The sequence below is a fragment of the Cyanistes caeruleus genome, chromosome 7, assembly GCF_971803275.1.
Source record: "Cyanistes caeruleus chromosome 7, bCyaCae1.hap1.1, whole genome shotgun sequence".
Taxonomy (NCBI): domain Eukaryota; kingdom Metazoa; phylum Chordata; class Aves; order Passeriformes; family Paridae; genus Cyanistes; species Cyanistes caeruleus.
In genome coordinates, this window is record NC_141707.1 from 13,378,426 (window position 1) to 13,391,443 (window position 13,018).

Here is a 13,018-nt window from a genome sequence, read left to right on the forward strand (position 1 = left end):
ATGGGGTCAAAAGACTTTTTAAAGCCTTTTTCCAAATCAAGTTTCAGTATGATCCACACAAATATTTTTGGTCAAATTCAAAAATCAAATATAAGGCTATGGAAGTCCACAGGCTACAGTTAGAGTGTATTCATTTACTGGTTTAAGGCACAGTATATACATGTATTTTTTTTTTCTCTAGAAAGCTACAACTTTAAAGTCACAGTGAGGAACTTCACATTTCAGTTTTGGTCTGGCACTCTAATTGTATGTGTCCTATCTACTACCTGTAGACTTCTGTGAAATACTCCAGCTGTCAGATGCTGCAGTCTCAAATCCTTTTTCCAAACTCAGAGTGAAGCAGGTGGAAAATACTGAAGCCTGAATTGATCCCAAAATAGTGCAATTAGCCTTTTGTAAAAATAAACATCCACACACTTGCACATTTGATACTTGGGTATACCCTGAAATTACTTAAGTTGGAGGGGTCTTGGCTGGTTTTTCAACAGACAGAACGAGTCTACAGGACACAGCTGCTGCACTTCCTCCCAGGTCAGTCACAGTTCCCCCTGCTCTGAGAACATCCTGCTTGGCACTACAGAGCAGGAACACTGCAAACCAAAGACAGCTGCAATGATGTGCCACAAATAAATATTCTGATGTTCACCACTCCTGGTCTTTAAGAGGTTTTTAGTTTAACTCAGCTCTGACACCACACATTCCTACAGAATCCAGAGCACAACCTGCCAATAACTGTAGAGGCCATGCTTACAAGGTTTGTTTCTGACAGCATGAGTAGCAAAATCTATCTACATTTAAGAATGCAGAAAGAAACCTTAAATCTTAAGAAAATTAAAGTCAAAATATCACAGCTCAGGTTTTCATCCTACAAGGCAATAAGCACATATTTGAGTCAGTTATGTGCTTGGACTCATGAAAAAATCTGCTGAGCTTATTTGCTTAAGTAAGAGCTATGGAATTTTATCTCTAAATGCTTAAAATTCATTTTTAAAAGCATCAGTGTCTACTAATAAGACGAAGTGTATGCTTTTTACTTGAGTTTGAGGATAGATAAACTGATTAAAAGCTTTGAACACATTCTTCCATAAATAAAAATATACATCAGAAGGTATAGTCTTTGCTAAAGGTTTTCAAATTTTTAATGACTTTATGTATTGTAGTATTCTGATTTAAAGTTCTGGCTCTAAAAAAAACCACAGAAATGGCACTTTAAAAAACAGATTAGTTTTGAATTGTCCTTCACTGTCACACATTTTTCTAGAGGCTATACAACAGAAGTATGTAGCTTTGGTGATAAAAATATGTCTCCCCTAAAGGAACAGTGATGAAAATTTTATATTTTACAGTACAGTGCTAAATGCTTACAAAAGCTACACTGGTTATCTCCCAGAAAAAAAAAGAGATGCAAAAAAGTCAAAGCTGTAAATTAAGTGAGAAACATCCGCCACAAAAACATTAAATGGAAAATAAACATTAAGAATTCAGTCCACTTTACAACAATTTTCTAGTAGCTTAGTGACTTACAACAGCAGCATAATTCTGTACAGACTCTACAGCCACTCCCAAAAACATTTTCATAGCTCAGAATATTAAAGGTAAGTAAAAAGCTGGTTTTATCAAAGTATAAATCCAACAAAGGTCTAAACACACTCAACTCTGTATTGAAATAAACTTGATTCAAAATGAAAGTTTCTCAAATGTTTATATTTATTAATGGCTACATAATGGACTTTATTCTGTGCCGTCAGATGTATCAGATTTATCAGATTTCAAAAAAACACCAAGTGAGTTCATCACTTGTTACTGGAAACACATGGAAAATGAGATGTAACAAACACTGACATATGGAATGCTTCTGAGGTTAAATGTCAATACATTTTATTTTACTAATCACTGACTTTAAAGTTAGCCCAATTAGGTTATAGATGAAAAATTCATTTAGACATACCAGCAGTCTCTATGCTTTCTCCAACGTATTACTAATGTACTGCTTAGGGTTTTGTCATTATTCATCTATTTGTTTTGAAACATAGCAAATTAATATTAAGTCATTTGCTACATTACTTAGCTCACTCAAAATCAAAATTAGGGCAGAACTCTGAATGTCAGAAATAATATTAACTTAAATTCCAGTTACTGCAGGTTTCTTGGAAATAAAATATACAAAGAAACCTCCCACCAAAACCCCCCAAACCAATTCTCTTTCAATGGGATGCTGAAATGTGACCCACTGCAACCAACTTTTAAATCACAACTAAAAGGATTAGCTTAGGACAATATTAATTCTCTCAGTTCCAAGGTCCATTTGGTAATTCCAGTGAAGATATGAGTTTTTACTTATCAGACACATGGAGACTTTCTATGAAGCATTAGCTACATGTGTCATTGGAGCACGATGAGACTGTGAGGAACACGTTTGATGACATCAAGCAGAAAAGATTACAGACTTCAAGAGTAATTTCAAGGCATGAAGCTATCACTAAAAGATTTTCATTAAATCCCTCCCTGTCAAAGAAAGATTCTGCTGTACCAAAAGTTAGTGGCATTTAGTATTTTAAGTTCTTACCCTGTTTCCTCATTTTGTTTCTGATAGCTTATTTAAAAAAAAATTATTAGAGTCACATAAATAGTTCTTATTTTGAATGCATCCTGAGGTCTAAACCCTTAAAATTTGTGCCTTGATCTCCTCCCACATAGTCTAGCTAATCTAAAATTTGAAGAATAAAGTGGAATTTTAATGTAATTAAAGGTAGTAAGAGACATTATAATGTACTTGCCAAAAGCTTTTTTATAAATACAGCCCACTCATAATAAAGGATATTTCAGTAATATTTACATCTTTTTATATATGCAATTAACCGTATATATATATAGGGTTATCCTATGTTTCTGCTGAAAGGATAATTGTGAACAGTGGCAGAACTACAGATTCACCTAACAGAAGCTTCTTGTCCAACAAACAATCATTGTATTTCACCTGAAAAACAATCTCAGACAGTTTCTTAGAATGGGATGAATTCTTTTTCTAATCCTATTACCATCCATTGACTATATGGCAAATCTAATTGGGATTAGACTCCTAATCTGCCAAACAGCTGAATTTGTCCAGTCCATGATCACTGCACAATCTGAACACACACCCCTGATGACAGTTTAAATCTATTAAATGGCACACAGTGCATTTAAATTCAAAACAGGAGTAAGACTTCCCCTCCCTTCCCCAGTAAAGGTAAACCATCTCTGAGAAAAGGGAGTGTTGAGGGAGATGTGAAAAACTTCTGTCAGCTGAGATCCCAGACTCAGGACTATACCTATTCCTACCTCCAACTTGAAAATCAGGCAGGAATATACACAAGATACCGGAACCCACTTTATGAAGAGTGCTAACAATCAACAATAGAACTCCAGCTAAAAAAAAAAATCATTAAATAAAAGAAAAAAATAAAAATTGGTGTTATCCTATGCTTCTGTAATTCAGTAGATTTCACTTTATGGCCTATTTGGAAAGTGATCAAAGATACTAAATATTGAATCTATTTAATTTCCAATAGTTCCAACAAACGAATTCCTGCAGAAAGAAACTGTTAAGGGGGCAAAACAAAACCAGAAGTAAAATGGAGTAGTAAGCCAAACAGACCATGAAAGTCAAGGAAAACTATCTTCCACAGAAATCAGACCCTGCACTTTTCACAGCCCTTTGCCAGCCCTAATGCAGTTCTGCCACAATCTTTCATTCACAGCCATTTGCAAGTACAATTCTAGTCTTCTATGTTTGAACAGCAATTTCTAGTTAAACCAACTGGTACATTTAGCTACAAGTATATTACATCACACAAATTATCTTATATACATACACTGTAGCATACATTTGATTAGAAAATATCAAGATATAATCTATTCAAATAATGTTTCTGATTTACAAACACTATATATAATCTAACCTTCTTTTTTAAAAAGGTTAAGACTAGAGTACCAGCACATAGATTACTGATAACAGTGACAGTGATTTGGCTAACTACAATACCCTTACTCAGTTACAGCACTTTTAATGACTTACTAATAACTTGAACTGCTGACTTGGATATAAGCAAACAAAACACACGTGGCTTTCTTCATGTTTGTCCTTCATTTTGGAAAGTCACTGTGTGAATTGAGTCTTTCCAGCCAGCTCAAAGGAATTTACCCTAACAACACGTTAGAAATAACTGAGGCACTTTAGGCAAGATTATTAAGATATGATGGAATTAATGGGTCAGGCTGGCTGTACTATCAAGAGTATACTTGATTGACTGTGAGCAGCAGATTTCCTCTTGGTATTCCTATAAGATGATTGAGCTGGTCTAGTATTTCCAGATGAAGGTAACAGGTATCTCAGACACAGCAGAGACAGCTAACACAGAAGCAAGTAGTAAAGCTCATCTCTACACAGAATCAATACATCATTTAAACCTAAGGACTGCTGAGATTTCTTCTGTTGGCAAAACATAGGGAGACAGAATTCCTTACACATAGCTATTGTAGGCTTTATTATAAATGGCAGTCACTGTAGCATCTAGGCACTAAGATAAAATTTATACAGAGCTAATAATTATGGTCAGTATTTCCCACTGTTACTGCATTTGTCCACATGCAGAAGTTAGCACTTTACGGCAGGACAGGAGTTTGCAGGGTTGTAACTATTCCATATTCATTTTATGTATTGGAATTTATTAGGAGATGGTTGATTCTCTGTTTACAACAATAAAAAAAACATGCCTTGTCTACTTAGCAAGAGTGCAGCAACTGCACTGTTTACTCATACCATATCTCAATGTTTTCTAGCTTCTACATATGGACAAAGTCCAAGGATTAATTTCAAAATTCCAGAGAAAACTGACAATGTTTTAAAACAACATTACAGCAAACTGTTTATGAATCTGCTGGTATCCTTCCTGAATAGAAAGCTACATAGAATAGTGTTGTTTTCTCACTCTCACAAAAAGTAAAATGTGTAAGACTTGCAATAATCTCACAAATGTTCAACTCACACTGTTTGAACAAATGATTTGATAGAAATAACAGTTCTATATAAGCAGTACATTCTAGTTTGTCTAGACACAAATATGGCAGCTTTTGAATATAACATAAAATAATTCAAAGTATACTTGGCTGTGTGGTTTTTGTGATAGTCACAGTGTGCTTGAAATGTATTGAGTTTTAACCAGCATATTTTAGACCTGCAAGAGATGCAAGTTCCGAACACAGACACTGCATGGCACAGTGAGTAGAAAAGGTCTGTTTTCACAAAGCAGTATAGCGAAATACCAAAGTGTCTACAAGGCAGAGTATTGAGATGTTGCACTGATATGAGTCATGTGCTTATACATAGTTAAATCACTCCATTTTCAGAAACACGAAATAAACACCAGGAAAAGTTTTCTAAGCAACATGAATAAAACCATTATTTTTTTGTGAAGTATTCACAGTTCTGTCCTCTTTCCCACATAATGTAAACTACTGATCATATTAATTTAGGCATTTCTGTGTTGCAATTTTTCCCATCTCCAGTGTTAAGTTTCTAGGGTGCATTGTCCTATATATGTCCTATACAGAATGAACATTACACAAAACAGCACAGCACATGTAGAAGAAGAGAGAAGGTTACAAAGTGTGGGACTCTGTATAAATGCATTCGTCCAAAGGCCAGCATTGCAACAGACAAAGGGAGTGGAACTTTGGCTGCAATCTTCAAGAGTTTACTGTAAGAATACAAAGAAAAAAAAATTATAATTTTCTAGCCAGATATGCAGGAAGTATGCAAAAGTTTCATTTCCCTTTGCAAAATAATTTGTATTTCAAGGCTTTGTTAACCTTTAAAACTGAACAACTAGGTCTAATAGGCCATAAAAACTGATGCATAAGCAAGAGAAATTATTCAAAGAGGTTAATGTCCTTAAAAATATTATATTAATTTGAAAATTTGGTCTCCATAACATAGGAAGACTTAATGGTTTAGATCACTTGAGATAACAGACACTGGTCAAAAGGATAAATTACATTAATTATTATTGACTGTCATTCACGAGGCATTGATTAATTTATATTTCAACAAAAAATATTCTGTCAGCTAAACCAAGTTCTCAGAATTTCTTAATCCACTAAAAAACACATTATATTTCTACTCCCATAAGGGAAGCTACAAGAACACAACTATAATCCTTCAGAATTTCCTTTTCTTTGTAACTGTCTGACAATAATTGCTCAATGTATTTGGATTCTGTGACACTTGAAAGGATTCAATGAATCCTGAGTTAAAAGGTCACATTTCAAGAAGCTGTTATGCAGCTAATTGCTTAGATAACACATACTTCATTTATTTCCATGTGGCAAATACAAGGAATATTTTCCTCTCAGCTGAACTAGGGGTACTTTGCACACACTTTAACTCATCTTTTAGACTTAACCATACGAGTTCATGAATCTCTATAGAGGCTGAACAATTACAGCATAAACTAAGTTTAACACACAAATGGCAATTCATAAAGAAGCAGGAAAGCAAAACTAGAGCTTGGGCTACAGTACCTTGATTTCACTTCAGAAGTACTTGAATTCATCAGAATTTCTAAAATGCATATGAGAATAACAGCTGTGGATCTACAGGGATCAGGATCAAGTCTAATATTGTACCTGCAAAGAAATGATTTTAGAAGATATCACTTCTAAACTAGGCTGCCAAATAATATCCATGAGCTGATGACAAAAAATACACATGAAACCTGTATGGCATCCCAGCCTGATCTTTCTGAAACATTACTTTCTTCAACATATCACTGATTCACTTAACACCTATTTACACCACAGTATAAACCAGATAGGATAGAGAAAACAATAATAATCAACAGAAGTCTTTAAAACTGTAAGGTAACTAATAATGTAAAGAATCAAACAAATTTTTATTATCTTCAAAGGTTCCTGTAACTTTCTTCCACCTTAGTGTCAATTTAAGAATTTACCTGAGATTTTTTAACCAATAAATTAAAGATGGCAAGTTGAGCAGCACAATCCACGTGAATAAATTAAGGATTGTAATGTGCATCTTAAGACTGTTAACAGCTTCAGCAAGTGTTCTACTGTTGGAAGGAGACTGTGTTGCTTCTGGAATGCTGTCCACCGAACTCTGGGCTTTGACTGTGTGTGTACTGGAGTTCTGTGAAGTTTCTTTTGAGTGGCCTGAATCCTGGAAATGAAAGGCAGAAGTCACAAAAATATACACAGGCTTGTAAGAAGCCATGCTGGGGAAAGAGGAGGGGAAAAATATCCTAATAGCATCACACCAGCTGTGATTTAGGAAGAAAATCTGCAATTTATGCCTCAAAAAAGCCATCAAAAGCAAAGTTCAATAGTTCAGTTTTAAAGTATCTAAATTTAACCAGAAATTTCTCATACACTTATAGTTCATATGTCTATGGAAGAAAAGAATGGAGAGTGTAGATGCTCTGACACCAATGAAGTGAAAAGGTGGCCCTGGAAAGGGGAAGAACAAAATAAAAGGAATAATAAAGCATAAGGGTGAAAAATCAGAGATGAGCATTCACAGGAAAGATACAGGAAGTAATGCAACTGAGAGTAAAATATCACCTGTAGGAATAAATAGCAAAGATAAAGAAATGAGTTGGCAGATACTAACTTCCAATGACAGAAAAATATTCCACAAATGAAACATAAACTTATATTGAGATGAAAGGAGAGACTTTTCAACTAAACACATGAAAAAAAAGCCCAAAGAAAACTTTCAACAACTTTTTCTGTCAGACTGCTTTGTTCTATGTTTGCAAAAAAGAGCAGGTAGTTAGCATGTGCTGTTATCCACACCTGTTTCCATCTTTGGTCCTATACCTTAAAGTAACCCAGAAAATAAAGTTCACACTGCTTGAAATCAAACACTTCTTCACTGTGTTTTGAAGAGCTCCCTATTTACTGCAGTCTCAGTCCATATTCATCCAATACATCCTATTTGTCAGCTCTGGACCAAAAATCCTTAAACTCCACAGGCTGCCTATCTAGAAGAAACAGTTTTACCTGCACTATAGATTATTACTAGATTTTTTTTTTTTTAAAGGTAAGCCATGCATAATCAAATACCAAATTTTAGACAAATTCTGTGTGTATTCAGAGACAAGAGTTTTCTTCTTAGATGACAAGTTCACACTGCAGAAACTTCAAACAGCAGTCATGTGTGATGGACTAGGCTCTCATGGCCTGGCTGCTCTTTCACATCATAGATGCAGCAAGTGAACTACAGCTGCCCAGCCATTGCAGCACAACCTAAGAGTAGCAAGGCAGAAGTTTGCCAGACAATTTTTGGCCACAGCTTGGAACAGAAGCAGGAAACAGACTCACCCTGTTGTGCATGTTTTGCTCTGCTCTTACAGTCACGTGCAGTTTTACAACCTGTAAGACAAGCAGTTGCTTGTTTAGTAAGGATTCTTCACACAAAAGCTGTAGTATAGGAAAAGAAATTGAGAACTCCTTACTCTTCAAGTCTTTGTTTTTATAATATTGCCTAGCTATAAGTTAAAATTTTCAATTACCTGCATTGTTGTAGTGGGCACATGGGACCACACATTGCTTTCTAAGAAGCATCAACAAAAGAAGAAAAATTCTACAAATTACAAGATTATGACACTGATAAATTAGAAATACCTATTTCAAGTATGAGAATAATAACATTTATGTATGAAAAAGGGCAACTTAGATTTTTGCTTTTAACTTGGAGTTAATTCAAAGCACCTGAAATTTTCAATTCAGTTACAAATAGAAAATGTTTAGCCTTTCAGTACCTTGAACAAGTATTGAAGATAAATAATGAGTACAGCAAATGCACCACAAGTGGTCCAGCTAACCAAAGCAAGAGATACCATCCCACAGAGCCTTCTAGGTGTAATCAACTTATCTTTTTGAAGTTCAGTAGGTCTAAAAAAAAAAACAAACCATAAACAAAACTCCTGTTGTACTTCTTCCCAGACATGAATTTCTGCTTTCTTTCAAACCCAGATATCTAAAATCATGTATAAATTCACTCTGCCCAGAATTCAGTCTTGCCCAAGCATTAACACAGAAGCAAAAAAAAAAAAAAAAAAAAAAAAAAACTGTCAGGGTCAAAGTCATCTAGAAGAGCATAATTATACATCATCACATTGCTTTACCTAATCAGAATTAACCATAATGAAGAGAAGAGTCTCAGAGATGTAGAGAAAAATATTCCACTCCAGTAGGCAATGCCTGTCCCAAAAAGAAATAGAATCAGGGACACAAGGGGGAACCATGCATCCTGACTACTCAGTACAGCAGCATCCACCTCTGGTAGTGACAGTGATTCCCATATCTCTCTAAACCAGTTAAACCTGCCAAAAACATGAAAGCAGTATTATTTATCACTTCCAATTGCTCTTACAGTTAGATATCTATCAACCATTCTTTCTATTACAGTCTTTCAAGCAAAATAACAGTCAGGTGTTTACAGTGACTACAGATAAAATAATATTCCTCCCTGGCAATAGTTTTACTGAAACTTCTTTTTTGGGAACTGTTTTAAACAAATAAATGATGCAAACTCACCCCTGCAGAAACACAACAATGCTTATAAGAGGTTCTACTTTGTAGGGCTTTGCTGTCCTAACTAGTTCGAGGGAGAAGTCTGAACACTGGCCTAGAATCAAGAAAGGAGAGCATCTGTAGTTACTGTCATGTCACAGACTTTAACAAAGATCATCCAGAACAAAATATAAATTCAGACAAGGGTGAGTTGACTTGAAAAAAAAAACCACATCTTGTAAGAGTGCTGCAAGGCTGCACACTTCACCACCAAGACCCTTCTCCACTGGGTCCCCCACATAAAGGTAATAGTGCACATGAGCTTCTAGAGACATTATGGAGTTTGTTACAAACACCCCCTGAATTCTAATAAAAATGCCTTTTGTCTGAAGATGTGGCTCAAAGCTGTTATGCAAATCTCATCTTTCTGCAAGAAACAGTGTTTCCTGCACTTCAAACTTTTACATGTATTTTTAAGTGGACTTCTGGTAATTCTTAACTATTGTGCAACACCAATATTTCACAGAGAAGGGACTGAAATTTAAAATAAGGAAATATTTTCTTACGACATAACCTTGAAGAACTACCAGCTGAGAAAAAATGAAAATGAAGAGTGCAGATCCAAGTATTTCCATAAGTTGAATGATGTTTAGCTTTAAAAATTCACATCTAGTCTTTCATCAGTAAATTTGACAAGCAATTTCTCTAAAAACACTTGTGACAGATAAAAATATGCAGATTTTTAGAAAGCTACCTGTTGATCTCAATGTGCTCAGTTGTCCTCCATAAGTAAGAAGAATATTAGAAACAATATAGACTGGAAAAGCACCAGCATGGAACCTTACTATCTGAAAGACAAGGATAAAGGGATGATTTCACTTCTGTCTATAAAAATGTATTTTAAAAACACATGCACAAATATTATCATGAAGTCAGAATGATAATGAGATTAGAAAATCCTTCTTAAAAAGATCCAGTTTATAATTTTAACGTATATTTGATAATCTCCAATAGCACTTAATGTTACAGATGGAAAAGGCTAGAATCTGTCATAAGCAGCTAATTAAACAGGTTTGGATAAATGATCAAATTAGAAACAAATGGGGTTTTTTTCCAGTCAAGACAAGTATTAAAAAAATCAAGTATCACATTTCACTAAAGTTTAAAACAATTTAAAGGCCACTTTCCAAGCATAATCTGAATATAGTTATATATGCTTTCAGGCAAAGAACTTTTGGAAGCAATTATATGCATGAATTAATTGGCTTCCACTCTCCCAAGTCATAATTAATATACCAGTAGCCTATAAATTCTTGTAAAATAACAACAAAATGAAAAATCTTTGCTCTAAATGCATACATTCACGTAGAGAACCTTGCCAGTTTTATTCCAGCACTACACTTAGGTGCTTGCAAATTAATTACTCTTTAGATCCAGAGAACTGCAGATGGCCAGTCTATTTTTACTGATCCCCATGTCGAAACGTATTCTTCATTGATAACCAAAGAAGATTTGTTGAAAAGGAGCATATGGACCTACTTAGACTTTTTCCCCCAATTTAATTGATGCCAAATGTATTTTAGAGTTTTAACACCACTGACTCATCAGGCAAGAAAGTTAAAGTGACCTACAGATATTGAGCTCACCACAAAGCCACATGCTCCACATTTAGAGCAGCTCTTTAGAGCTAGAGAGCTTTTCTGCTCCTCTAAGGACGGGGGCCTGACATTCATCCAGCAGGGATCCTTGCCAAGGGACAAGGCTGCAAAATGATTACTGAATAGTGCTCCTCTTGGCATAAAGAAGGAATCTGAACTGCCACAGTAAGGAAGGGAGGAAGCAAAAAATTCTATAGATGCTTCTGACACATAAAAACCAACTTAGTATTAGGTTTTCTTACCTGTCCAAGAACCTGTAGAAGTGATGTCTTCAGAATTACCTTGGGGAAAAAAAATTTGTTTCATACGACGGTAAGCATAAGTACAAAATACTTCAATTTTTAAGATACAAACTTAAGTTTCAGAACACAGCAATCCCACAATAAAAATGTACAACACCTTACCACTGATAATTAAAATCAAATGCTTTAAAGTTTTTTAGAGTCCAACTTCCAGTGCTAACCCAGCTGTTGCAAAATACTTGTAACACATACTACATGTCAAAAAGGCCAAACCGCCCACCTTTAGATTTGCTTAGTATTTATTTAGATTAATTAACTACGTTTGAAAAGACTAAATTATGCAAAAATTATCCTGCAATGCAAGCTAGCTATAAAATAAAACCGTTTTACTCACTTCATACTGACAGTCTGGGGAAGAGTAGATGTTTAACTCTGGCATGCTGCTGTCGTTGGGAGGCTGAGCAATGTGAAGTCTGGCAGAAATCTCAGCAAGAGATGGAACTCTGAAACAGCAACTTACATGGTCACTGCTGTCCTTATAACCAAGCAGAAAAACCAAATGTGTCCCAGTCTTCAACAAGTGCACACAAAGCAAATCTACCACACCAAGTGTCACCACAAGTTGTGAGCAAAATGGCGTAAGGAACTTGTTTATCCTGTCACAAAGAACTATGTAATATCCTCAATTCCCTCTCCTCTGAATATCGAGGGACATGGCACTAAGGAAAGCAGATGGGTTCAGTGAACACACTGCCTCACAGAGCATGCAAATAGCCTGAGTGCCAGAAATGGGAAGAACAGATCCTCAAGAATACAATTCAGTTTCCTGCAAGTATTATGCTGTTGAAAAACACAGGGGGTTGGAAATTGTGAGGTATACTTAAGACTTCTAAAATAAATTAGAAATACAGTTTTCCTACCATCTAAAATACAGTCAGGTTGTTCAACTTCCTAAGTGACAAATATATTTCAAACTGTATCATTTGATTTTGTCAGGACTATGCTGCTGAAGCGAACACAGGGCTGCTGTTGTAATCCAAACCTTGCCTTCCAGGAGGAAGCCAGCATACAGAGCAGCCACTGTTCTCCACTCATGAGGGGGTCAATGATTATTGACCAGCATATCTGACTTCCTTTTCAAGAAAATTAGTGAGGACCAGTAAGCAAATGATTAGTAGGCATTCTTACTCTAGGAAAAGTCAAAACAACTTTGTCGCCAAGGGCAGAAAGGTAAATGAGGAAAAGATGCAGAAGTCAAACACTTAAGTCTGAAGAAACTGTCTCACATCAGAAATATTACCACAACAGGATGCAAATATTCTTCAAAAAACATATCAAGAAGTTTTTAAATGTTAAAGTTCTTACTTTGCTACAGTTATTGAGTCTTCATATGACCAGGGGATATGAAGTCTGTAAACACTAGGTTTTCTTTCTGAAATGGAACAGCATTAAAAAAATATAAACTTAATTAAGAACTGACATTGCAGTGCAGATCAGAGAACTTAGCAGCAAACAAAAAATGACATTTTTAAACTCAGGCTGTTA

General features: G+C 35.3%; 1 protein-coding gene across 3 annotated transcripts in view; it reads right to left on the reverse strand.

Moving 5' to 3' along the window:
• Nucleotides 1-1,111: 1,111 nt before the first annotated feature.
• PGAP1 (post-GPI attachment to proteins inositol deacylase 1) overlaps nt 1,112-13,018 on the reverse strand; it is a 30,236-nt gene continuing 18,329 nt past the window's right edge. For 2 of the 3 annotated variants that reach the window (XM_086897090.1, XM_086897092.1), the window contains 11 exons: nt 12,839-12,905; nt 11,868-11,976; nt 11,474-11,512; nt 10,328-10,421; nt 9,598-9,688; nt 9,186-9,383; nt 8,820-8,952; nt 8,380-8,430; nt 6,993-7,216; nt 6,562-6,666; nt 1,112-5,738 (listed from right to left, as the gene is read on the reverse strand). In XM_086897090.1, the coding sequence (XP_086753216.1) occupies nt 5,600-5,738; nt 6,562-6,666; nt 6,993-7,216; nt 8,380-8,430; nt 8,820-8,952; nt 9,186-9,383; nt 9,598-9,688; nt 10,328-10,421; nt 11,474-11,512; nt 11,868-11,976; nt 12,839-12,905 (1,250 nt within the window). In that variant the 3' untranslated portion in view covers nt 1,112-5,599. The remainder of the gene's footprint in view (nt 5,739-6,561; nt 6,667-6,992; nt 7,217-8,379; nt 8,431-8,819; nt 8,953-9,185; nt 9,384-9,597; nt 9,689-10,327; nt 10,422-11,473; nt 11,513-11,867; nt 11,977-12,838; nt 12,906-13,018) is intronic. The other variant, XM_086897091.1, reaches the window with a different exon arrangement.